This window comes from Melospiza georgiana, chromosome 4 (assembly GCF_028018845.1).
Source record: "Melospiza georgiana isolate bMelGeo1 chromosome 4, bMelGeo1.pri, whole genome shotgun sequence".
Taxonomy (NCBI): Eukaryota; Metazoa; Chordata; class Aves; order Passeriformes; family Passerellidae; genus Melospiza; species Melospiza georgiana.
In genome coordinates, this window is record NC_080433.1 from 33,823,390 (window position 1) to 33,849,629 (window position 26,240).

General features: G+C 44.2%; 1 protein-coding gene across 4 annotated transcripts in view; it reads left to right on the top strand.

The window, feature by feature from the left end:
• Positions 1-25,869, top strand: part of GRIN2B (glutamate ionotropic receptor NMDA type subunit 2B) — a 208,094-nt gene extending 182,225 nt beyond the window's left edge. For all 4 annotated transcript variants that reach the window (XM_058022775.1, XM_058022776.1, XM_058022777.1 and 1 more), the window contains 4 exons: positions 14,394-14,554; positions 17,448-17,635; positions 19,419-19,657; positions 21,474-25,869. In XM_058022775.1, the coding sequence (XP_057878758.1) occupies positions 14,394-14,554; positions 17,448-17,635; positions 19,419-19,657; positions 21,474-23,381 (2,496 nt within the window). In that variant the 3' untranslated portion in view covers positions 23,382-25,869. The remainder of the gene's footprint in view (positions 1-14,393; positions 14,555-17,447; positions 17,636-19,418; positions 19,658-21,473) is intronic.
• Positions 25,870-26,240: the final 371 nt, after the last annotated feature.

Sequence of the window (26,240 nt, forward strand, 5' to 3'; positions counted from 1 at the left end):
GCCAACAGCTGCCTTTGGGCAATAAAGCAGGTGGGACTAACTCCATCCAAAATAAAGTGAGTGAATGAGCTTGATCTACTGGGCTTATGGATTTTGCTCTCTGAATATGCAAAGGGCCCTGTAGGATTTGTGAGCAGTCATCCAGACATTTGTCACAGTGCTTCAAGATCCCCTGGTCTGGGAGGAATTCACTCTTCTGAATCTCATCTTTACCCTTTTCTGAAGCCTGCATACTGCTTGCAACTCACTGACCCTCTCAGTGCACTACTTGGCTAGGAGGAAGGGCACAGCCACATCCAGGGCACATGGAGGTGCACTGTGTTCTACCTTACTTCTTTTGTCTGCTTAAAGCCAGTTCAGACTTTCAAAAGAGTCAGTCACTGTTCAAAGCCAGGTGGGAAAGGCTGTTTTCCAAGGGGAAATATTGACGCTTCCAATCTCTTTTATCCCAAATGTATGATCTGGTGTCCGCAGCAAAAGTCAGGCAGATTGGTCTCCTGGCCTTCTCCATCAGCTGGTAAGGACACCTGTGTCCAGCACAAGGACTCAGCAGATGATGTAATCCAAGCCAATCAGCAAAGTGACAGTAACAAAATTATATTGTTCCTACTTGCCTAAACCCAGATCTGCTTGCAAACGTCTCTGTAGTGCGACAGTACCTGGGGAAGGTGTCCCACTGACACTGCAGAGCAGCAAAAATGCCAGATGTACTCACAAAATCCATTCCTGTACCTGGCTGGTGTGCACTTGCCAAGGTCAGACTGGCTACACTCTGCAACAGCAATCCTGAGCGTCTCCTTGGACCTTCTTCCTTAGGTTTTGCCTGGGAAGAACCACTGCAAGAGATGCCTACAGCTGCTGGCATGCCACTTCCCCAGAAAAACTGACTGAAATGCTCTAGATGGCTCAGGATGGTGGATGTCTCTTGGATGATGTCTTGGCTGTGCCCCAACATTTACTTCCTAATGGCATGCAAATACAATGACTAAAGTCATGCCCCCACTGTGCTTCTGTGGATGCTTGAGCATGTCTGTCTGAGCTGGGCTGGAGTGGATGCCTCTGTCCCAGGGTACCAGGTTGAACTGACGGTGTCTGGAGGCCCCCTGTATGAATGTAGAGACCTCTGCCACTCTCTCTCTGTCCCAGGTGATGCTGACCTTGCTGAATGCCACCCTTTGAGCATAGCTGGCTCAAAACAGGTGCCAGAGTTGGGGCAGGAGCCCACCTTATGATGGGTGTTAGTTCCCTCATGTTAAGCTTGGCATCTGCTAAATCACACATCAAGCTTTAGCTCTTAACTCTGGGGCAGCCATGAGCAGTTTGAAGGGGGAGAAACCTGCTCCTGCCTGAGAGCAGCACTGGCCTCGTCAGCTCTGCAGGAAAAGTCCTGATGTTGACAGCATCTCCTTCCCAGCTCCCTGTGCCTGTGGCATGCTGAACCACTTTCCTCCAGCGCAGGAGCCGAAGCAGCACCTTCCTCCTCCACTGGTCCGCCCTGTGCAGCAGAGGGGCTGGAGGTGTTCCTGGCAGGGGCAGTGCCACAGTGGCTGTGCCAGCTGCCAGCAAGCCCAGCTGGAGCATCTCTGCACCTGCTGCTGGGCTGCATCCATCCAGGATCCATGTGGGGGCTGCTGCTGCTGCTGCCCTGAGCCCTGTGAAAGCCCCAGTGGTGAGAGGGCCTGCTGCAGAACATGCAGTCAGCTCCTGGGTCTGGGTCTCATCTGAGTGCAATCAGAAGATGTAACCCAATTTCCATTAGCGGGAGGGCCTCAGACACATTAGAGAAACAAGCGCCTGCAGTATTTTGGTCTAACGAAGGCAATAAATACAGGAAAGATTATATAAAATGAACTAATGTGTGAAGTAATCTAATAGCTATACGTAATTTCCATTCATATAAAGTAGTAATAGAATAAAAGCAAATGTGGACAGCCAGCAGGGCATTTAAATAAAGTGATTTAGAAGGCAGTAGGTTAATAATAATAAAAAAATAGTATCCTTTCCTATAAATTAGTTGGAAATGCCGAAGAAGTTAATAAAGTATCAAAATGGTAATTTGTAATTGACATGAAAAGAAGAGAAATGGATTTCTGCATGCCTGCAAATTAATATAAATTGCTGAAATTTCACACGCATTTGACTTATTTGCTTTTCAAGATGTTAATGCAATGTTGAGACAAATGCAGCATGGGTCAGTTATTTTTTCAATAGATATGAGTTTATTTCTTTTCTTGAAAGGTAGGTTTTGAAGTTAAAACTGGGCAGTATTTTTATGAAAAAAAAAACAAACTTGAGGAGAGTATAAGAAGGCAGAAGGAATTTCTGTATTTTCCAAAATAGCTCATTTTAGTACACTTTATACAAAATACTTTGATATTTCTGACATGTATTTTGACATGTCATTTTCTAAAGGCACTACTCATAAAACTGACCTACATTTAAGGGGGAAGAAAGTGGAAAAAAGATTTTTTTTTTTCTGTAACAAAGGAAGGGGACAGACAGAGATAATTGGAAGACGAAACAATATAGGTAGATCTGAGGTGAATGGAACATTTCAGGTTGATACAAAACAAAAGCCTCACAGAAAAACCTACAAAAAGACACTGAAAAACCTACAGAAAGAAAAGAATCTGCTCTTTTCTGGCAGTAATAGATGCTTGGCTGTGAAACTGAAAAATGAATTATTTCCCACATTGTACTTTGTGGCACATTAAATCGAAATTATACAAGGATCCCAGATATGCAAGGATCCCAGACTTTAGCGTGTGCTTAACTTTGTGCTCATGAGTGGTGACATTAAAGTCAATGGGCTATTATTCACATGATTGAAGTTAAATGCTTCCCTGAGCTTGCAGCTTTTGTACAACAAATACCTGTTCTGGAGAAGTCCGGGGAAAATGCAGAGCAGACACCTTCTGCTAGACGTTTTTTAAGAGGACTAAAGTGAGGGTCAGTCTTGAGCTCTACAAGGGGAAGATTGTCTAACTGGATAACTTGGAGGCAGTACAAATCTTCCACAGGATTAAATATTTAGTGTTAACTGACATTTGTGGTACTTCCTCACATTTCAGCAGGATACAAAGGAAGTTTTATGTGGCAGTGTCCAAAGGCAGAAAGTAGGTAATCTTTCAACAGCAGAATGATTTTTATTGTCAGGACACCTTTGTGGAGATATGAGTTTGGCAGACAGAAGATGGACCATGCCTCTTCCAATCCTGTCCTCTTGTGATAAATCATAACCTTTTCCAAAATGCGTAAATATGATGCACCTTACTTGACAAAAAATCCTCCCCAAAATAAAGAGGTTCTTGAATCTCCAGACGTTATGTCATGGGGTAGAGTTGAATTTCTTTCCACAGTGCTTCCCTAGGGGTACATCTCCTTGTAAATGAGTTGAACTGTGCCTTTTGCTTAAATATGACCTTTATCAATAACAGTGGTATCAACTACAGTGCTTAATAAAATAAACACTGGTTCATAGTGAAGTGTAACAAACTCAGAGCACTGATAGTCTGAAATATTATGGCTTAAAATCTGATTGTTTCTCTGCATGTCCTTGTAAATCATCAGGTGCTATAGTAAGAAGTATTTTAAAATATTATATAGTGTAGCTATATATTATGTGTAAACACACATAATGCATGTGTACTGTGTGTAATTACATTTATGCTAGAAGTTTTTTATTAATAAATAGCTATTAATGCTAGAAGTTTTTTATTAATAAATAGCTATTAAAGAGCTACAGCTGATCATATGTTAGTAATAGATTTTTCTATTTTGTGACACATTTATTGTATACATAAATATAATCTTTGATTTTTTTTGCAGTTGCAGATGGGTGTGTTTATCGTAGATTTTTAGACATTCTGCAGTCTTTGTATTTGGATAATTTTTATGCTTTCTGAGATCTTTGGAACAAACCTCTGTGCCTGTATGCTAAAATGTGATTCAGTAGATTTTTTAAGGCTATAAATATTTAAAGTCAGTGGCTCTTCAAACATGTTTTGTTTTCCCCCTGCTTCAATCCTAGTTTCTTTGTCATTCTCCCTCTTTTTCTTCACCTCAGCACTGTACAGTGCAGAGCAACAAGGAGGCTGCAGTGTGCTTTAGCCTTCACTTGGTCTCGCATGATTCTCTCTTTTTCTGTTCATCTGCAGGGACCTCCCTGGTATCAAAAATGACTGGGGGTTGAAGGGATTAAGGGCAGCCTGCACTCCCAAACCAAGAAGGATTTGGGAGTGCAGGTGGACAAGAGGCTGGGCACAACCCAGCAATGGCACTCACAGCACAGAAAGCCAGTTGTATCCTGGGCTGCATCCAAAGGAGCGTGGGCAGCAGGATGAAGGAGGGGATTCTGCCCCTTTGCTCTGCACTGGTGAGACCCCACCTGCAGTGCTGCATCCAGCTCTGGGGTGTTGTGTACTGAATAAAAAGAACCATGGACCTGCTGGAGTGAGTCCAGAGGAGGCCACCAAAATTATTGAAGGGATGGAGCATCTCTCCTTACAAGGAAAAGCTGAGAGAACCGGGATTGTCCAGCCTGGAAAAGGGAAGGCTTCAGGGTGACTTAATTGTGGCCTTCCAGTACCTGAAGGGAGCATACAAGAAAGATGGAGAGAGACTTTAACAAGAGCATGTAATGACAGGACGAGGGGTAAGGGCTTCAAACTGAAAGAGAATAGGTTTAAATTAAGAATTAGGGAAAAAATTATTTGCTGTGATGGTGATGATGCACAGGAAGCAGTGCCCAGAGAAGTTGGGGAAGCCTCATCCCTGGAACTGTTCAAACCAGGTTGGATGGGGGTCCAAGCAACTGGTCTAGTGAAAGGTGTCCCTGCCCATGGCATGAGAATTGGGATTAGATTGTCTTTAAAGTCCCTTCCACCCCATTCTATTATTTAATGACAGTAAAATCTTCTAATGGGACTATTTAGGATTTCTACAGCTAAAATGCAGTTCAGTTGGGAACTTAAGCAGGTAAGATGTGACGGGAGGGGATACTCAGAGTCAGACTGTCAGCCTAGTTCATCCTTGCTGGAAAGGAGGAAATGCAAACCCCTGGGTTTTGTTGCAGGTACAGATGAGAGTTGCAGGATGAGGGACTTTGGGGATGGGGCCGTGGCGTAGTCCTTAGCTTGCAGCTTTTGGATTCCCTCTCCACAGCACCCTGGCCTTTTCCAGGCCTTGGCCACCACTGACCCTTTCTTTTCATCTTCCTTTTCAGCAGCTCTTGGAGCTGTCCCCTTTGGAGGGAGTGGGTAAATTTGGTTGCTTCTGTGCTAATTGCTTGGCAGTCTGGAAAAAGCTGTCTTTGGAGAATTACGTAAGGGGGAGAGTGAGAGAGGGAAGCAAAGGATTGTCCTGCTTCTCACATCAGTATAAGTCAGGGGACAGGAAAACAATGAATATTTTTATTTATTATTTATATGGTGCCATAAATGTACTTGGCACTTTGCAGTCAAGTAAAAGACAATGGCCCTGCCACCAAAACTTGGCAGCCTGAGAGATGAGAGCTGACCTCCTTCAGCTGAATGATCAGGGCTGAATCACTGGTGGGGAAGGGATGAGAGTAATCTACAGGATTAACAAAAAAAAACCCCAAAAAATGCAACAGCTGTATCCCCACACTTTCATTCCTGATGCCTAGTGACTGTGACATTTGGAGTTATATGCACATACATATACTTGATAAATACTTGGCAGGTTGTATCTTTCCAAACATTTTTACTTCACTGCATGCTTTACTTTACTTTATTGCCCTGCTTCTCCCAGGCCTTTGGCTATTCAAGGTCAAGCTTCCCCATAATCTGGGTGGCCCATTAGACTTGTTTACTCCAGATGTAGCTCAGTGTCCCAGGACTCACATGGGAGTGATGTGGCTTTCATTTCTCTGTCTTTCACTTGCAGGTAGGAGGCAGTTTTCATCAGAAGGTTAAAGGAAGGCATTATCTCCCAGCTCTGGGAAGGTGCTGCCCTGTCTGAAGTGCCCTGCTTTTTGCTTTGCATCTCTGCCCTACAGATGTGCTTAAGAAATTGCACTAATGTAATTACTAAGCTTTTAAAATTGCTTGGATGAAAATTATGGCCCCTGTGAAGTCTTTTGGAGGTTTGCCAGGCTTGTGCAAGGTTTCACCCTGCTGCCCAGTGGATAGTACCCACATAATAGTGGGTTGGCTGCTCTTAGTATTCAGAAGACAGGAGGATCTGACCTTCCTTTGTTAGTGAAAATGGGTGAAAAATGGAATTGCTTCCCCACCAAACTACATCCTCTGAATTTCTCAGAGTGTTTCATAATTTGTTAACCAGCTGTCTCATGTGCAAACAAAGCAGATTTCAAATTCCTCTGTACTTAGCTGTCACCTCTCCTCTCAAGGTCTTTTTAATCAGTTAATTTTCTCCCTCTGAATGAACATCTACACTCCTAATGATATTAACATGAGTGTAGTAAGTGGCATCTTTCTACCTCATGAATTTCTCTTTTGTGTTTGTCTGGTATTATTCAGTAGATACCCTTTGTCCCATTGTGTGTACCTTCCAAGGAAGCTGACTTTGAAGAATTAGATACATGGCATGATTTGATGCTGGATAAACAGATCATCTCCATCCTCTACATGCATGCAACCAAGATTAAAGTGCACCATAGCTATGATTTCATAGCACCCTTCATTGCAACAGCTATGACTGTAGTGCTCTGATACCATACGTACAAACACCGCAGCTTTTGGCTCTGACTGGTGAAGCTCAGTGATTCCTGCAGATTTCTGGTCAAGCTTGAGGGACACCCGGCAGTGACTTGAAGCCTATGTAGTGCCACATGCATTCTGAGGAACATTTAAGGGTTTACTGTTACCTGTCAGGTGGAGAAACTGTGCAGAGCCAGTGTAATGTTCCTGCACTTGCCCCACGTGGAAGGATGAGGTGTGCTGGTGGTGGGTGGGCTCTGTCTGTTCGTGATGTGGGATCCTGCAGGGGCCCCTCAGGCCTGGGTCAGCATCAAGGCAGTGTGGTGGCAGCAGGCACGAGCAGGTGTGTCCATGGAGGACGTGGGATCCCCGACATGCTGTCTGTTTGGGGGGATGCTGCCCTGCCCAGGGTGCAGGAGTGGAACAGAGCAGGTCTGTACATGGCAATCCAGCTTGCAAAGAGGCTGCACAGTCCTACTGTGTGCACTGCTCTGGCAATAACTGCATGTGATGGAGGCTTCTTCCACCAATTGGATCTCTGCTTTCATCTCAGTTATTTTGCAAGGACAACTATTTTTAAAGTTGCTATATTTGAACTCTTTTCTTTTGCTTTCACCTGCCCCCCCCCCCCCACCTCTGCATTGTCACCAGGTTGCTCTGTTCCCTTTCCTGACCCGCACATGTCCATATTTCACCAACAGACATTCACAGATATTTTTCTTTCTTGTTTGTGGGTCTGACCCACACTATATCTTCCTTTAAAAGGGACTTTAATAGAATTCTTTGCCAAGTTCACTGCAGTCAGCTGCACTAACTGATAACTCCTTTCTTGGACTTATCTAGAGCAATTCATGGGTGAAAGTGCTATGCAAAGCAAGACAGAGAATTTGAAACATCACTGGGTACTGAATAATAAGATAAACCACAAAGTCAAAGTCTGAGGGAGGACAGGGTAATTTTATGCCCTCCCAAAATTGACATATTTGATTTGGTGCTGTTTGGTCCCCGTTTTTTTTAGCTTCCTTTTTTTTTGTTTGTTTATGCATCAAGACATGTTGTTTGACTAGCGAAGAAACGAAACTGGGGTTTCAGGAAGAGTTGATGTGGCAACTGGATTCAGAGCTTGAGGAGTCCCAGCCACTGCTGAAGAGGCAGAGAATATTATTGTGACGGAATGCAGGAGGGAACTAAAAAGAGCTAGGGTAAAAGGCGATCTGAAAACTCATAGTCACTTGGAAATCGCTGAGAGTTCCACCTTGGAAATAAAAAATGTCTGTAATGTCAAAATGTAATGTGCACAGAGGAGAGGGATGCTTTAGGAATGAATCTCAAGAAGTATCTGTACAAGAGAGTCATTAATAATAGAGAATAAGCAGCACAGTCACTTTAGTCTGCTCTCCTCACAGACTTGTACCAGTGCTAAGATTTAGGTTTGCAGTATGCTTTTCTGCCTATGCTGTTGGGCTGGCACAACTAGTCCACTCAGAGCTGGGATTCAATTTTGTCAATTTTACAGTGCCTACAACAACAAGCCACCAGCAGTTGCAAGTTCTGTGCTCGAAATCTGTAGAGCACCTCCTCTAGCAGGACGGGGGACTGGGGCCATGGGTTTGTGGATGTGCCTATGTGCACAATCCAACTGCAGAAAGAAGGGAATACAGTAAGAGCTCTGAAGATGGTGCTGGCAGTGTTGATTGACATTCCAGAAACAAACTGGTCGCTACCTGGATGCAGATCAGGACAGAGTTGCAGCTTTGAAGAACTTGCAAGCTGAAAATAAAGGATTGACAAAACATGATATAATACAGAGAGGCCCTGAGAAGAGGAATAATAAGCATGAATTCTGATTAGCATTGTTTGTGTTGCCTTACTGCAAGCTTTTTTAGTGTAATATTCTCTCAGCATCTTTGGATCTTGATCAGATTTTTCTTGATATAGTGGAACCATCAAGATATGGTTCTTGATATGGGGATCAGATCTGTTCTTGATTGGTGAACATATATGTTCCCCAACCAAAGGTAAGTAAAGGAAAGATCTGCAGGATACAGCCAAAGGACAACAGCAAGACTGGTTGCAGGTCCACAGCTTCCAAAGAAAGACTAAAGAAACTGGGCTTCTTTAGCTGCAGTCAAAGAACATGGAGAAGCAGCAACATAATGGTCTTCAAAAACATAAAATTCACCTTCAGAGAAGAAGAAACTATTTGGATTTCCCTGCCCACAGACAAGATAACAGAAAATATTGCAGTTGTATTTGCAGCTGGAAGACTTTAGTTCAGATACTTGGAACAACTTTCTAGTAGTAAAGCTCTGGTGGGCAATGTCCAGGGAATGGAAGAGTCTCCAGCCATCTTCCACAGTGAACTGGATTAAGAGCTGTCAGGAATGGTGATGCCCAGGAGAGACTCACTGGAGAGACAGAGGTGGAAGAGACATCTTCTCAGGGTCAAATACAGGTTTGGGATTCTGTGACATTGTTTATGGTGCAGCTTGAGGACAAAAATTATATATTTTGGGGATAAGAAAAAACCAAGCTTTTTCTCTTTGAGAGTTGTCCATTAGCTGTGACAGAATTAATTTCCTAGCTGAAAACAGAGGACAGACACAGAAGGCAGCTATGGCAAGACATGCTGCTGTGGACATGCGTAACCTATCAGGACTTAAGTACAGGCATAGAGCTACCTCTGAGTTAGACCTGGAAACCACTGACCCACTCTTCAATTTTTAAGGTTCTGAAGGAAGCTCCTGTGCAAACAGCCTGGTTGGATTTTCAGGCAATGAAGAAAGGGGCAAGCTGACTGCAGTGACATACAGCTGAACCAGAACAAGAGGAGACAATCAAGGATGTTTGGGCAATGCAAAGAAGTTGTACATTAGGGGGGTGGTGGGCACTTCGGGCTTGTTGCTACCCATAGTGGTTGGCTCCCTGTGCTTTTGGTGGGAGATGCCCTGAGTGCTGAATGGCCTAGTGGCTAGATTCATTTAGGCTGATATAGATGTCTAGAGCTATTTTAGGTGTGGGCAAATTTGACACAGGGACTATGAGAGACCTGTTCCCGGGGTGAAATTCCCTAGGCATCTCAGCTTGGCACTTACTTTTGGGTAAATGAAGTGAGCTCAAAAGTATCTAACATGGGTTTAAACTCTTTTGGACTTGCAGCTAGCAGAGGAGCTGAATTTGTGGCTCTCAGTTTGATGGGTCAGAGCTGTGGAGCTCTCTGCGGTAGAAAACTTTAACTGGTCATCAGGGCTTTACAGAGTGTAAGGAGCCCTCCCAGAGAGGCTGTGTAAGGGTAAAGCACTACACCCACACACCCACACACCCACGCACCCACCCTTGTGCCAAGTTCTGCCATCTCATTATGTTATTCAGCAGTGCATTGATTTGGGCTTTTTTTCAGCAGTGTAAAAGTAGATCGGCTGATAAAAAAGAGACTTTTTGTAGCAAGAGCTTGCTGAGTTTGGGAAACTGCTTTCAATGCTATTGGCAAACACTTTACAGTGTAAACAGGGCCTACATGAGGCAGATAAATAAGTGCAGATGTGCTTTTCTGTAGGATCCATTCGGTGATAGACAATATATTGAAAAAAAAATTCTCATCAAATTAATTGTCGCAAATTAGACATAACCCCTTCCCCTCATCTCTAAATCCCCTCCATTTGCTGCTGCATGAATGGGAAGAGCTCCTATCACCTGTTTCATTATGCAGATTGATATCTGAACATCTGAGAACAATGCTGCTTTCTGCACGGCACGGCTCCAAATTGCTAATGAAACAGCTCTGCCAGCCGAGCCACTTCAGCCCGCTTTCACTGCCGCTGTCAACAGCGCTCATGGAGAGATGGGGAGAGGAGAGGCAAAGGAGCTCTCTGCCCTGAATGTGCTAACAGCTTCCAGCCTGTGTGTTTATTGCTCTCCAGAGGAGGAAGATTTCTGCTCTCTGACTCGCAGAGGTTACTTTTGCAAAGCCAAGGTCTGCTTTGCACTTAGTGCTCCTTGATTTCAGTTTGTGGAGTGAGGGGTTGAAGAGGCAGGCAGCCACTGGGCTCTGAATATAGATATCTCATGGCCCAGAGCTACTGCAGCCCTTCAGGCATCCTCGGTGCCTGCTTTCCACCCCAACTCTAGCATCCACCTTCACAATTGATGTGAAGCAAGTGAGACTTCTTTCAGGGGTGAGAGGATGTGCACACCACCTTGGGTACATAAAAGGGAGTATCTCCCAGCAGAGGTTCCACGGTGAATGAGTGGGAGGATGCAAGAGGGATACATCTCTGTCTGGGGCTCTTTGGGTGCAGGACTGCAGCTGAGCTCTGCTGGTTCCTCACAGGTAGTCACCCCTTGAGGCAGGTAGAGCTGGGCAGCAGGACAGGTGTCCTGCTGCAGGCAGGTACAACGTGGGGCTCCTACAAGTGTGGACCCTGTACAGCTGGGTTTTCTCAGCAACTGATGTAGTTGCTTACCTTCCTTTCCCCTATTACCACTGTTTTGTTTTTGTTGTTGTTTTTTTTTTTTTTTTTGCCAGAACCTCACAGGACTTCTCTTTGCAGATGCCTGGAGTGAAGTTGTTGTGACTTAAAGCTCTGACAGGAGAAATTTTTGCATGAAATAATGGGACAGTTCTCTAATTAATCTACATTCTGACCCTTTCTGTCCACATCTGTGGTTAATTCCTTTGTCAGTGTTCCCTGCAGCATTGAGATTACCTCTGCACAGGCTTCCTCCATGTAATGGCCCCTGCATTGTGCATCAGCTCCTCCCTCGTGTCTCAGACTCCCTACAGACCCGTCTGCCAAAGAGCCCTGCTTCCCTGGGGATGATACTTGTGATCCAGGGTCATGGTCCCGGCCCCTGGGAGAAATCAAACAAGTGGCTTTCCTTACTGAGCTCTTTGACAATCTGTCAATTTACTTTCCTCCTTACAAATCATCTCCAGCTCCTCCACACATTCCTCTACTCTGTTGGCAGAAGAGGACACGCTCCTTCCCCATCTGTCCCATGAACTTTCTGGGAAGGTTCACACATATTCTTGTTCCCTCAGGATGAGCTGTGTGGGACAGAAGTTAGTTCAGAATGATGCAATAGTTTTTGACTCTGGAGAGCTCACTGGAGATCCCTTCATCCTTGGACTGAGCTGTGCCCACTTACTGCCAAGCAACACATGGGGATTTTTGAATTGCTATCTCCCATCAGAAAGCTCTATGCATGTACTGCTATTACTTCTCAAATAGGGAGAAGTAGCTGCTTATTTCTGGCTGCAGGGACTGTGGAGTCAGCTGGACATTGCTTACTTTCAGCTTTGTAAACATTAGGCTAGGTTAGCTGGGGATCTGTGTTCCTCTTGGGCATTCAGGCTAAAATTGTCTGGTGTGGGCCCCACATGGATCCTTTCATATCACTTCCTGTCTTGCTGCTCACCAAGCTATTGCTGAAGAAGTGTGTGTGCATGTTGGTGTGTGTAGAGTTATTTGCATTTGAAGATCTGGTCTGACTAAGGAGTCAGCAGGAGGTAAGGATTGGTGAATGAATGAGTAGTATGTGAATTTGAAGAAGTCATCAACCTGGCCTCTTTCTCTAGAAATATGCCTTTCCTGTAGCCAGAAACAGTAATTTCTTACAACAGAAGTGTTTTCATTTATTTATTGATTGCCCAGGAGATTCTGGAACCTTTCACTTGTGGCTGCTATTATGGGCCCTGGAACAGTGTGGGAACAAAAGATAGTTCAGAGCTGGGATTATTTCCCTTATCACAGGGAAAGGCCTGCCTTTGTAATCCTTCTTACTCCAGTTTGTAGGCACCATGATGGAAGCAGACAAAAGCAGAGATTGTATGACTGGGAATGGAGGGTGGAGGTACAAAATGGACTTGGCCAAAACTCAGTCTCACAAATGCTGGTCAGGCCAGCCTGATGCTTCTCCTGTTGGCTGCACTCTGTCAGGGGGCTCTGTGGGAATGGGAATGTCCTGTATGCCTTTAAGGTGGGGTTCTGCAACCTCTGGGAAAGCAAGTTGCCCATCCATGCTGCAATCTCCTGGTTTAGCATGTCAGGGGAGAGATTGTGTTTCTTTGTGTCTGGCATGGCAGTGCCCTCCTTGTGATGGGTCCCCTAGGCTGCTGCTTTAATCAGCTTAGTAAAAAAGAATAATTTTAGCATGCTGCGGTGATTTTCCTCCCATCAAAGTTGGCTTTCATTACAGTCTTTGATAGCTGCGAGTTTTCTTCCTCCCTAGAGGGTGTGACAGAGTTCTAAGAGACACCTTACAGTCTGTTTTATGCTGTGTGAAACTTGTGTTTTGTTGGTGATGCACTAGCCTGAGTTCAGAAAAACAGCCCCGATGTTTTTTTATTGGCTTAAAGCAGTAGGACACGTGTTCTCTCTTACACATTCACATGCACATGCAAGTTGGCCCCTCTTGCCATCCAGACTGGAGAGATGAGTTGGCTGGTGCACAGAAACAAGTGAACAAGTGTGTAATCTACCCACAGACCCAGCTTCTAGCTGTCCTCATGGCTGAGATGTGAGCGAGGTACACTGCTCTGGCCTCCTCAGCTGAGCTGACCAAGTTCCCAAATGGCTTTAAGTAGAGCTCAAGAACAAGGCTCATCTGCACGTGTTTTGAGCTGGAACTATCTGTGGATTGCAGCCCTGTAGAAGGTGGCAGTGCATGACTGCATGTATTCATGACCCAGGTGCACTCCTGCTCTTAAATGGTTTTGGTGTGACCATTAGCCTCTTTTCAGTGTGCTTCTCAGGATCATAGAAATACACAGTCACACTTGGGAGCCAAGAAATAACACTAGGCAAGCTACTGCTTGATATATCCAGAGAGGAGGAGGCTTCCTTCCATTTAACCTACCTTTGCATCTTTTTCGTTACTGCTTATTCAGATCCTAATTTATAGTTCTGTGCTCCTTCTCATCTGATGGTTCTAGGGGTTTTAAGCAGTCTTGATAATTGACAGTCTAAATTTTACTCCTCATAAAATCCCAGAGAGCATTGATTATGACTTGAGTTAAGCAAGTGGCATATAAAATCTCAGAGGCTTGCAGCCGTGGGGGAGTGATATGATGAATGTATTTCTTGTGAGCAGCAAAAGCTTTGGAGTGTTCTGCCAGCTCCGTTCTGGGCATCAAATATAACTAGTAACTTGCAGCCACTAACAGCATTTTATTTGGGACATTTGCCCAAAACTTTGAAAGCTAATAATTTGCTTGGTGAAGTGGGTGTGAGGTGTGCTGAGAGGCATCTCTGCTCATTAATTACTTTTCTATCTCTGTCAGGACCAGGAAGTGTAAAGGCATCCACAGAGCTGGAAAAGATACTTCTTAGGAACTAAATGACAGTTTGTGGATAAAAAGCACATCACATAGATTTTATTGGAAACTGTTTCTTGACTGTGTTCCAGCACCACTGTTACATTTTCCCTTTCCACTTTGCTTTTATCTAACCTCCTACTTAATCTCTGATCACTGACTATTTTATGCACTTAATCCAGAGTAGAGAAAAAGAACAACTTCCTCAGATTTACTTCTTGTGTCTTTGGCATTAATAGGAGATATTCATCTTTGAAAACAATAAAATATCTTTTCAATTATGTTTTCTGCATGATAGTAAAATAAAGTCAGATCAACCTTCTGATGTTCTCCCAACCCGAGGACTGCTTCCATCTGAAAGACTGTGAGAAATATTCCTTTTCCTGTCTCTTCAGTTCCAGAAACCAAATGACTTCTCGCCCCCTTTCCGCTTCGGGACGGTTCCCAACGGCAGCACGGAAAGGAACATCCGCAACAACTACCCTGAAATGCACAGCTACATGGTGAAGTTCAATCAGAGGGGTGTGGACGATGCTTTGTTCTCGCTGAAGACTGGGTGAGGCTTTCTTGCATGCTTACTCAACACAGAAATCTGCCTTTTTGCATGCTTGTCTGGAAAATTTATGTTTTCAGGGTTTGAAAAATGAACCTGGATTGTCATTCCATGGTTAAAAGTATAGCAAGACCACAGTAGCACAGGAGAGTGACTCTGTGGTTCTTTTTACCACGTTTTTCTATTGATACTTTTTAAAAGTTTACTGATTTGCTGTGTTTATAAGAATTTAAAAAATGAAAAGGAGGATCTACTGTATCCCTGTGTACATAATCCGTGTGTGTGTTGGTCCCCAAGACCTTGCTTCATCAAGATGTTTCATGCTGATGGGTTTTTATGCATACAGAAGAAAAGCTCGCAGGTCTCTGCGGACAAAGTTTTTTTTCAGAGCATTTATATTGTCATCTGGAAATTCCTTTGTTTTCCCTCCTTCTGTGTGTAAAAGATTATGTTAATCAGGAAGCTGTCAGACTAATCCCACCCCAGTGTATCGCCAGCTAATACAGTATAATGGAAGGTAGGTTTGAAGCAAATAGTTTGGAAGTAGCCCACTCTCTGGAATATTTTAGTATCAAGGGCTAAACAAAACATTATTTGAATAATATGGAAGTATAAAAATGTAAGCTTTTCCTTAGGTAATTTTGGAGACATGGGAAAAATCGTTAGCAAAAAGCATGCTTGAATAGCTCATCTCATTTTAATAACAGGGAATCTGCAAAGGACCTAACTCAAAATGACATTTTGCGAACCTTTGTCCTTTGTAATTAAAGACCTGCTCTCAGAACTGACCATTTTGGTTGTCAGAGCCCAGCCACAGTGAATAAAAAACATTTTTGCTTACACTCATGTTGTACTCTTAGGAGAAAGTTCGTTTCAAAGCACAAATTAAGATGTTTAGCCAATTTAATTACTAGATTGACTGAATATTCCTAAACCTGTTTGCCAGGTTCAGAGCCCATTGCAAATGGCTGTACCATAGTTGGATATCATCCTGGGAAAGTACATTTGCCAGGATAGTCATCATTCAGGAAATAAATATGCACTGTCCTGGAAATATATGGATGAGAGAGAGGTCATCTCTTGTGATAGATGTCATCCTGGCTTCATGTTCACCCTTGGACAGACTTCCTCACAGAGAAGCACTTGAACTGAGATAATCGCTGTACTGTAAATATATGTGCAGGAGGTGTATTGTAAACTTAGTATGTGAGAGATAATGTGCAACTGGAAGATCTTAGGTCATTTATTAGAAAATGTTTCATTTCAGATCTAGTGGGAGGATTTACTCATCGGCTGTCTTTGGGTTTGTGGAAGATGCAGCCTCCTGAGACTGCCCCCCACATCCAAATCAATTTGTGGCAGTGTGAAAAGGTTCTCACCAGGCCATTGTGCTCTCTACACAGTCCATAATGGGGATTTCTCTGTGTTGAAACACAATTTTTGTTGTGATTTTCAACTGAAAATTCTTTAACAAAGACCAATTCAACAGGGTTAACTATAAAGCTGCTCTCGTGGCCAGTTGACATTGGTAAAGATCTGGTAGTACTTTTCACAGTAACTGAGGGGTTAAACATAATGTCCTGACTGTATTTGATTTGAAAAAAAATTGTTTTTCTCAGCTAAGTCATGTCAGTACTTGAACTGGAGAAAATATTTTCCTTACTTCAATCCCTACTTTGCTATCTAATATTAATATATTTTATAAGGCATTTTAGATTCTTTTGAGATGAAAGGCAGTAGAGAAATATAAGCTATTCTTAAGGATATAGATCCCCTTGACTTCCTCTTCATTCATCTTTATCTTGCAGTATGTGTGTATTCCAAATTTCCTTTAAGATCAGAAATGATGATTAGCACATAGTCAGAAAGAAATAGACGATTCTCATTTATAACCCAGATTCACCTGTGAAACAGCTTTAGGCTTAGATTTTAATCTAAGTATGGTGAAAGTAAAGATGACACCTGAAGGATGGGATACCATCCAGAGGGACCTGGACAGGCTCAGGAAGTGGGCACATCAAGATTTAATGAGGTTTAACAAGACCCAGAGCAAGGCGCTGTACCTGGGTTGGGGCAACCCCTGGTATCAACACCAGCTAGGGCATGAAGGGATCAAGGGCAGCCTTGCCAAGAAGGATTTGGGAGTGCAGGTGGACAAGAGGCTGGGCACAACCCAGCAATGGCACTCACAGCACAGAAAGCCAGTTGTATCCTGGGCTGCATCCAAAGGAGCGTGGGCAGCAGGATGAAGGAGGGGATTCTGCCCCTTTGCTCTGCACTGGTGAGACCCCACCTGCAGTGCTGCATCCAGCTCTGGGGTGTTGTCTACTGAACAAAAAGAACCATGGACCTGCTGGAGCGAGTCCAGAGGAGGCCACCAAAATGATTAAAAGGATAAGAGCACATCTCCACAAGGAAAGGCTGAGAGAATTGGGATTGTTCAGAAGACTTTAGGGTGACCATCCTGAAGGGAACCTACAAGAGAGCTGGAGAGAAACTTTTAATTAGTACATGTAGTGATGGGACAAGGGGGAATGGTTTCAATCTGAAAGATTAGATATTAGGAAAAAAAATCTTTTGCATGATGGTGGTGAGGCACTTTACTGTGAGGTGATGAAGTTGTGGATGCCCCATCTCTAGGAGTGTTTGAGGCCAGGCTGGATAGCGCTCTGAGCAACCTCATCTAGTGGAAAGTGTTCCTGCCCATGTCACGGGGGTTGGTACTAAGGGGTCTTTAAGATCCTTTCCAACCCAAAGCTTTCTATGATTCTACATGGCATATTGCAGTCCATCTTAAAGAGGTTAATTTCTTCCTTAGCTTGCTAAAACCACCTTTGATTTTATGCAGGTATTATGTTTTCTGTACTATGCCCTCTTGTTTCTTGCCTCTGTACAGGAAATTGGATGCTTTCATTTATGATGCAGCAGTGCTAAACTACATGGCTGGCAGAGATGAAGGCTGCAAGCTGGTGACAATTGGGAGTGGGAAAGTGTTTGCCTCCACTGGCTATGGCATTGCCATCCAGAAGGACTCAGGCTGGAAGCGCCAGGTTGATCTTGCAATTCTACAGCTTTTTGGAGATGGTAAGTGACAGGAAAGAGAAGTGCTGGAATTTTCCTAAGAAATACCGAGTTTTGCATGTAAGAAATGGAATTTTCTAGCTCTGGTGCTTCAGATGTGAGTTGAGAACATGGAATTATTAATGGGGTTTTTTTAGAGGCAACACACCAAAAATGCGAGAATGTCACTCTTTCTTGTTATTGATGCAGGGTAGTGGTATCATCAAAAGCCTTTAGTGCCAAAAGCACTAAAGTTTTCATAGAACAAGATCAGATGTGTGTTTGAAAAATATCTTATGTGAAAAATATCTTGTAAAAACAAGAACTCTGGTGTGAATTTTTCACTAGCTTTGAGGTTTTGCCATGACCAAACCCACTAATCATACTGGATTGTCTGTGGTTATTCCATACTTTATAGCTCCAGACAGGATCAATTCATGCAGACTTTACTGAATTGATAAATATTTCTGGATGAAAGAGCTAAATCAGACTTTTCAAAACCTAAAAATAGCCCAAAACCAAATTTTTAAAAAACCAAGAAAAACTTGAGGCTCAGAACCATATTTTGGAATGAGTTTTTAATTAGAACATTATAGTTACATAGTTCACTTCTTAATTTACAGAGAAAATGCTGGTATTAACAAAAACTGTTCATAAGAAAATAAATTCCTTTTTCGCAAGTATTTTCCTGTCTTTCCATTTCACATTACATTTTCCTGTGTCCTTTTTTTTTTGAATAAATAAAATTCACTGGTTATTTTATTTATAAGTATTCTTTCTCTCCCCTGAAATCTGAAAATAACATACAGTACTATAAATATGGAAAGAACATAACTTGGACATACTTCAGAAAATTGGCCACCTGACAGATAGATTGTTCTGTTTCTTAGAAGGCCTAGTATGTATTATTTCAGAGAAGGACATAAGTTCTCCACAAACCATCAAAGATTCTGTTATGGCACTACTTAAATGTATGGATTTTTCCCCCTGACATCGGACCGGAGATGGAAAACGTGAAAAACAAACTTTTCTAAAAACATGAAACAATTTTTCATCCTGCCAAATTAGTTTGTTCTGAATGTCCCAATATTCGTGCATGAGTGTGAGTGTTTACCTCTCTCTCACCCCTCATGAAAGCTCCATAATGGTAGTAAGTGGTGTATGAAATTAGAGTACAGAACATTGCTCATAGCTGATACAAATTAGTAAAATTTTTGATTGGTCAAATCCCTTGTAAGTGTTGAATTTGGACAAAATTGAAGGGAAGAAAAACAAGTAAAAATACTCAAGTGTTTTTTGGAACATTGCACTTGGTTTTAATGAGCTATGGATATGATGGAAACAAAAATTGATTGAAAGCAATCAATATTTTGATTCCGAGTTGGAAACATACAATGTTTTCATCTAGAAGTGATTAATTTTTGTCTACCACTATCAGTCACTAATTTTTCCCTTCATTGACTTAATGAAAGTGGAAGTTTGTGAAGCCAGGTCTTCAGTCACATGGTGGACAACTGTTTCAGGATCTCAGTGTAAACATCAGTGCAAGCATCATAGCTGTGTCCTGTGGTACAGCTTGTTATGGCTAATATCAGCTTTGGAAAAATCCTGTCGACTTTCCTGTGACAAATGGCACTTGCCCACATCAGAAGGGCAGTCAGGATATTTTATGGATGTTGGAGATATGGAAAAAGAACATGAAGACTGGAAATTACGTTAGATCTTGCTTTCAGTATGCCCCAGTTTGAGCTCTTCAGCCATTGCAGGACTATCTAACCTGTTTCTTTCCTCTTGTCTGTCATTCTAGGGGAGATGGAGGAGCTGGAAGCTCTCTGGCTCACTGGCATTTGTCACAATGAGAAGAATGAGGTTATGAGCAGCCAGCTGGATATAGATAACATGGCAGGTGTCTTCTACATGTTGGGAGCAGCCATGGCCCTCAGTCTCATCACCTTCATCTGTGAGCATCTCTTCTACTGGCAATTCCGCCACTGCTTCATGGGTGTCTGCTCTGGCAAGCCTGGTGTGGTCTTCTCCATCAGCAGGGTGAGTGCCAGTAACTGTCAGGGACAAACAGAGGCTTTATTTACACAATCCTAGGTGCTGGAGATGGGAATATCCACCAAGACTGTCTAATACACAGGTGGCAGTCTTCACAGTGTCATCTTTGCACTGTTAACGTTGCAAAAACATGTTAGTTCTTTTCTGTGACATCGCTGGTCTCTGCTGGATTATGGTAAAGGAAATGGAAATTTCACATGGAGATGAAAACACAGGAAAAGACAAGTTAACTGTTACTGTTTGCTCCTCCAAAGTCAGTTGTGAGTTGTAATCAAGTAATGATGGATGGCATGATTAGATATTCAAGAGTTTTACATTGTCCTCTAAATTACGGCTTTTCAGCTGACCTTTTGTTAACTAGAAGTGTGCCTTCATTGACAGTCAGAAGTCCTTAACTGAAAGCCATGCCCTGAACTATGCAGAAATCTTTTTACAGAGGATGACCACATAAACTTAGCAATTGCTTTATGCAAATCTGCCTTAGGGTACAACATTTACATTTAAAACAGATTCTAGCCATTTCTGAGTCATCTTCTACTATTAGTGTTGCTAGCAGTATCCCATTTGGAGCTTTATTTTCCTTCTTTCAAGCCACTGGTCCATTCTCCTGATCTATTCTGAAGTGAGGTCAAACCTTGGCATTTTTTAGCTCAGCATCTGATGTAGCAGAAGTTACTTTGATTGTACAAGGAGTATATAATTGCTGCATAACATATTGAAGAAAAATGACAAAGCCTTTAGAATGCAAGGGCACAGCCTCTCTTCTATATTGTTAGTTTCTAATGTGGTTTAGTCTGGAGATGAGATGGGGCATTGTGTTTGGTGACCCTAAGCTAAGAATAGATTATTTCATTCTGTGGTTATCTGTTAGACCTGGGCCAGGTTGGTGAAAGGTCTGAAAAGTGTTCATCATCTGCTAGCTGCTGAGAAACCATGATAACATGATGTGATGGTGTCCATTTCACAATTGACATTAATCATCAGGCACCACTTGGAAGGTCAGGGAATAAAGGAGCCCCTTTCATTCTGTTTCTAGGAATAGCCCTTGCAAACAGTCATGGGTGAAATGAGCTTGTGGAGAATGTGTGGAAATTGGGCCTTTCTGTTATCTGATTTGAGGTTGAGTAGAGGACTTCTGCTTTCAGGGGTGTCAATTTAGAGCCTGTTATCACTGTTAAATTTAACAGAATGCAATTAAGAATTCTATTGTACCTCAGTCAACCACATGCAAAATATCTAAATACCTGTCCTAGAGTTCTGGTCTTTCTCTGTTTCCTTCTCTAATCTGTAGTGGTGATAAAGGTAACTAAGTTTATGACAAATTAAGCTGTTCCCTTTTAAGATAGCTCCTGTCTTGTTGATTCACTGATGCCCAGATGATTTTCAGGGGCCAAAACAGACTTTTGTCCTCTCATCCCCACAGAATCATTTGTCTTGATTCTTTTATTTCCATGGATATTATTGTCCCCATTTACAATTCTGTGTTATACCCACTAGATTTGACTAGCTCTCACAGATGCAAGCAGACATTCCTCCATCCTGATGATACAACTTGAAACAAAGCAGAGGAAGAGGAATGGAGGGAAAAGAAAAATGTGAGGGTAGAAAGAGGGTCAGAACCGCAGGGGTTGGTACAGCAGATCTGATTTCATTTGATTTGATTGTGCTTCATGATGGAAGGCTGATAGGCCCTACTATCCTACAGGAACAGAACCTTGATGCACAGAGTGCTTACCAGTTTAGGTCCCCCTCTGTGTATTCTTTGCAGGACTGCTCACCTCCTTTCTTTCTCTCATTTCAGGGTATCTACAGCTGCATCCACGGCGTGGCCATTGAAGAACGCCAGTCAGCAATGAACTCCCCCACAGCAACTATGAACAACACCCATTCCAACATCCTCCGCCTGCTTCGGACAGCCAAGAACATGGCCAACCTGTCAGGGGTCAACGGCTCACCACAGAGTGCCCTGGACTTTATCCGCCGCGAGTCATCCGTCTACGACATCTCTGAGCACCGCCGCAGCTTCACCCACTCAGACTGCAAATCCTACAACAACCCCCCCTGCGAGGAGAACCTCTTTAGTGACTACATTAGTGAGGTGGAAAGGACCTTTGGCAATCTCCAGCTGAAGGACAGCAATGTGTATCAGGACCACTACCACCACCACCACCGCCCCCATAGCATTGGCAGCACCAGCTCCATCGACGGGCTCTATGACTGTGACAACCCGCCCTTCAACGCCCAGTCGCGCTCCATCGGGAAGAAGCCCCTGGACCTGGGCTTACCCCCTGCCAAGCACAGCCAGCTGGGTGACCTTTATGGCAAGTTCTCCTTCAAGAGTGACCGCTATGGGGGTAGTGGGACCCACGATGACCTGATCCGCTCAGACGTCTCTGACATTTCCACTCACACGGTCACCTATGGCAACATTGAGGGCAATGCAGCCAAGAGGCGGAAGCAGCAGTACAAGGACAGCCTGAAGAAGCGCCCAGCCTCCGCCAAGTCCCGGAGGGAATTTGATGAGATAGAGCTGGCCTACCGCCGGCGCCCGCCCCGCTCACCTGACCACAAGCGCTACTTCAGGGACAAGGAAGGGCTACGGGACTTCTACCTTGACCAGTTTCGGACCAAGGAGAACTCACCACACTGGGAGCACGTGGACCTGACGGATATCTACAAAGAACGGGGAGATGACTTTAAGCGTGACACGGGAGGAGGAGGGGGTGGATCCTGCACTAACAGGGCCCATCACAAGCACGGCTCAGGCGAGTTTGGTGGAAGCAATGAGCACAAGCATAGTGTTGTGAGTGGGGTCCCAGCGCCATGGGAGAAGAACCTGACCAATCTAGACTGGGAAGACCGGAGCGGGGCTAATTTCTGCCGCAGTTGCCCTTCTAAACTGCACAACTACACGCCATCAACGGTGGGGCAGAACTCCACCCGCCAGGCCTGCATCCGCTGTGAGGCTTGCAAGAAAGCGGGCAACCTGTACGACATCAGTGAGGACAACTCCCTTCAAGAGCTGGACCAGCCGCCTGCCCCTGTGCCCGTGGCCACCAGTGCCACCTCCTCCTCCAAATATCCTCAGAGCCCTTCCAATTCTGCCTCTAAGGTGCAGAAGAAGAACCGCAACAAACTCCGCCGGCAGCACTCCTACGACACCTTTGTGGACCTGCAGAAGGATGACTCGGCCCTGGCCCCCCGCAGCGTCAGCCTCAAGGACAAGGGCCGCTTTTTGGAGGGGAGCCCCTACGCCCACATGTTTGAGATGCCAGCCAGTGAGACCACCTTTGCCAACAACAAGTCCTCAGTGCCCGCCACCAGCTACCACCACCACAACAACCCCGGCAGCAGTGGGGGCTACATGCTCAGCAAGTCGCTCTACCCCGACCGGGTCACCCAAAACCCTTTCATCCCCACTTTTGGGGATGACCAATGCTTGCTCCACGGCAGCAAATCTTATTTCTTCAGGCAGCCTGTGGTGGCAGGAGGGCCCAAAGCCAGGCCAGACTTCCGAGCCATTGTCACCACCAACAAGCCGGTGGTCTCAGCCCTTCATGGGGCTGTGCCAGCCCGTTTCCAGAAGGACATCTGTATAGGGAACCAGTCCAACCCCTGTGTGCCTAACAACAAAAACCCCAGGGCTTTCAATGGCTCCAGCAACGGGCATGTTTATGAGAAACTCTCCAGTATTGAGTCTGACGTTTGAGTGAGAGGGGAACAGCGCGGGGAGGGACTGGGGATGTATGTGGAGCATGGGAGGGTGGGGTGGGATCAATCCCATCAGCTACTCTCCTGAGTCGTCCTTAGTTTGTGGGATACTGGAGTTGTGAGTAGTGCAGCACTGGTGACAAGTGCCACCTCTTTGGTTTCCCCTCCTCCTCCTTTCCCAAGCCTCCCGTTTTATCTCTTTTTCCATGTTCTCGCTCCTCCCATTCTCCTCCATTCCTGGCCATTGCACTTTACAGTGATGTCGGAGTTGGATATCCTTGCTCATGGTTTCAGGAAGCAGAGAAAAAGGCAGGGAAGGGGTGGGCTGAGGAGAAGCAGCAGTGACTTCAGTGTTCACTTCTGCTGGCTCTCAGCAGGGAAAGGCATGTGCGCACACGTCTCTGTGTGTGTGTGTGACAGGAGGAGGCAGCAACAGCAGTGTAATGGACATGCAGGAAAATGTGCTTGCTCAGGCAACTGTTCCTAAAACTGCCTAGAAAAGAGTAGTGTTTGACGTGGAGAAAGTGAAGGGAGAATAACAACACTAACTTGATGATGCACTTACATGTTAGGTATATTGAGGTTCTTGTTACATTATTTTGTGAAGACTATGGGGGTTTAGGGCTGAAATATATATATATATATATTTGCGTATATGCTGAGAAATTTTACGCTAAAATTTTGAATTGTCTGCTGAGGGGTGTGGAGGGAGGGAGGGAAGATTTGTCTGCAGGTCAGGCTAGTGGTTTCACTATGGCTTATTACAGCCATTGAATCTATGGCAGACCAGTGGGAGATAGAGAAAAGAAGTGGAGAGTAGGAGTTTGAGCCTCTCTGACTCCAGGGTTGGTTTCCCAAACTTAGACAAAAGATGCTGGTTTGCACAGAAATAAGAAGGATTTGAGGAAAGAGGAACAGGATTGGTTCGTTAGCTGTGAGCTGCTCACTAGTTCTGACATTCTTCAAGGGTGGGAGCAGTATATAGTGTGGGTTTGTCTATCTGCAAGTATATACAATAACTTTATACTTGAAATGTCTATGAAGAAAGCAAAATAAACCCAGTATCCTTTGAGGTGTCTGGAGAACAAACACAGTAGAACAGAGCTTAAGAATAGGGAAAGGTGGGGAGTTTTTTCACTGTCACTTCAGGGGACACCAAACCCATTTTGGGATGTCCTTTCAGCAAGGACGAGAGAGAAAGAAGGAGCTTAATCCTTCTGCTCTCTCTACACTTGGCCAGCAGGTTGGAAGAAAAAGAATAGGGTGCCCTCTGCCAATAGTGGAAAGGAAAAAAGAAATGCCATAGAAGGGTGAGTCTGGTGGTGCTGGTGGACTGTTTCAATGCCTCCTTGCACATGTGAAAATGGGAGGAGGGTGTATGCACCCATGGGAAATACATGTGTATATTTACTATTGAATGTACAGAGGAAGTACACAGCTTGTCTTCCTGGGAAGGGATGTGCTTGAATAAATGCCAGAGAGCACAGAAACTTGTGCTGAAGACTGAAGATGTACAAAGCTGAGATGTGCGTGTACGTGTGTGTGTGCCTCTGTGTGAAAGAGAGAGATACTAGCACAGGTGTAAAGCTGGAATAGCCTAGGGTTTCCCATCCCTGCAGTTGTAGTGACAGCTTTCCTGGTGCACTTAGTATCAATAAGAGTGTTTTTTCTTTTCATTGTATCATTTTAGATGCAAGCTAAACTAAAGGAAAAGGAGCAATGGTAGGAATGAGAAGCTGAGCACACCTTTCATATGTCATCTATCTCCAGAGGTGGGGGTGTGGACTGACCTCTCCCATCCTGAGAGATATGGCAAAGTCTCTATGGCTTATCCTGGGTCTGTCCCAGTGTCTCAATTCACCATGGCTCACCAGGTGAAGGGTTGAGAGAGTCCTGTGCTGAGGGCGTGGGGACACTGCTGAGGATTGATTCTGAAGGGAGATGGCAGCCCTGTCTTTATAAGCCACATTTCTTGAGCTGCAAGCCACCTCTCTCACATTCCTCACCACACCATGGTTGATTTTATCTTGTCGTTCTCTTTTAAAGCCAACAGAAGGCCTTTTATTTATTTACCTATTTATTTTATTTATTTTTTAAGCTGAGGCAGGGGGGAGGGTGGGATTTTCCTGTAAAGTCAAAGTGTGTGAGGAGAGGGTGGGCAGGGTTGGTGAGGGGAATATTTTCTTATATTTCACAGAGGAAATTAAGGAGAAAAGAGGGGAAGAGTCTTTGTGATGCCACCCCCTAGTCTTTGGGGTAAGGGCACTTCTTACTCTTTCCCTCTTCTCTCATTACAAGAACAAAAAGGAAGAGTAAAAAAAGAAACCAAACAAATTAACAGAGCGATCTGCAATCCAGAACACACGGCAGCTTGTCAGAACACCTCTGATAGCGGCCACCAAGAAGGCGTTCCTTTCTTTTGTAAATATTTCTTTTTTATTGCGTTTTTGTATAAATTGGTGTTTCTCTTCTTGTGAATATTCAGGTCGTGGGGTGGGAGGGAGGGGAAGTTTGTTTCCGTTCTGTTTGTTTTCTATGACTTTTCAGGCTGCATTTTTGGAAGCGGTTTACGCAGGTCGAGGCCGTATGAATGAGGAAAAAAAAAAGAGAGAGAGAGAGAGAGAGAGAGAAACCCATGTGTGTTGTGTTCCCCTGAGGCCCCTTGTATTGCCCTGTCACCTTTATCTTCATGAATGGAAGACGCCGGAACGTCACTTCAAGCCTTGCCAGCAGGGTTTCATGTTTTGATGGGAGCACCCCCAATTCCTTTTTGCATATAAACTCTCTGTACCAGCATCTCTCTGTGGAATTTGGGCCTCAAGGCACTACACTGTCTTGATAGTGGTGGGGTGAACCA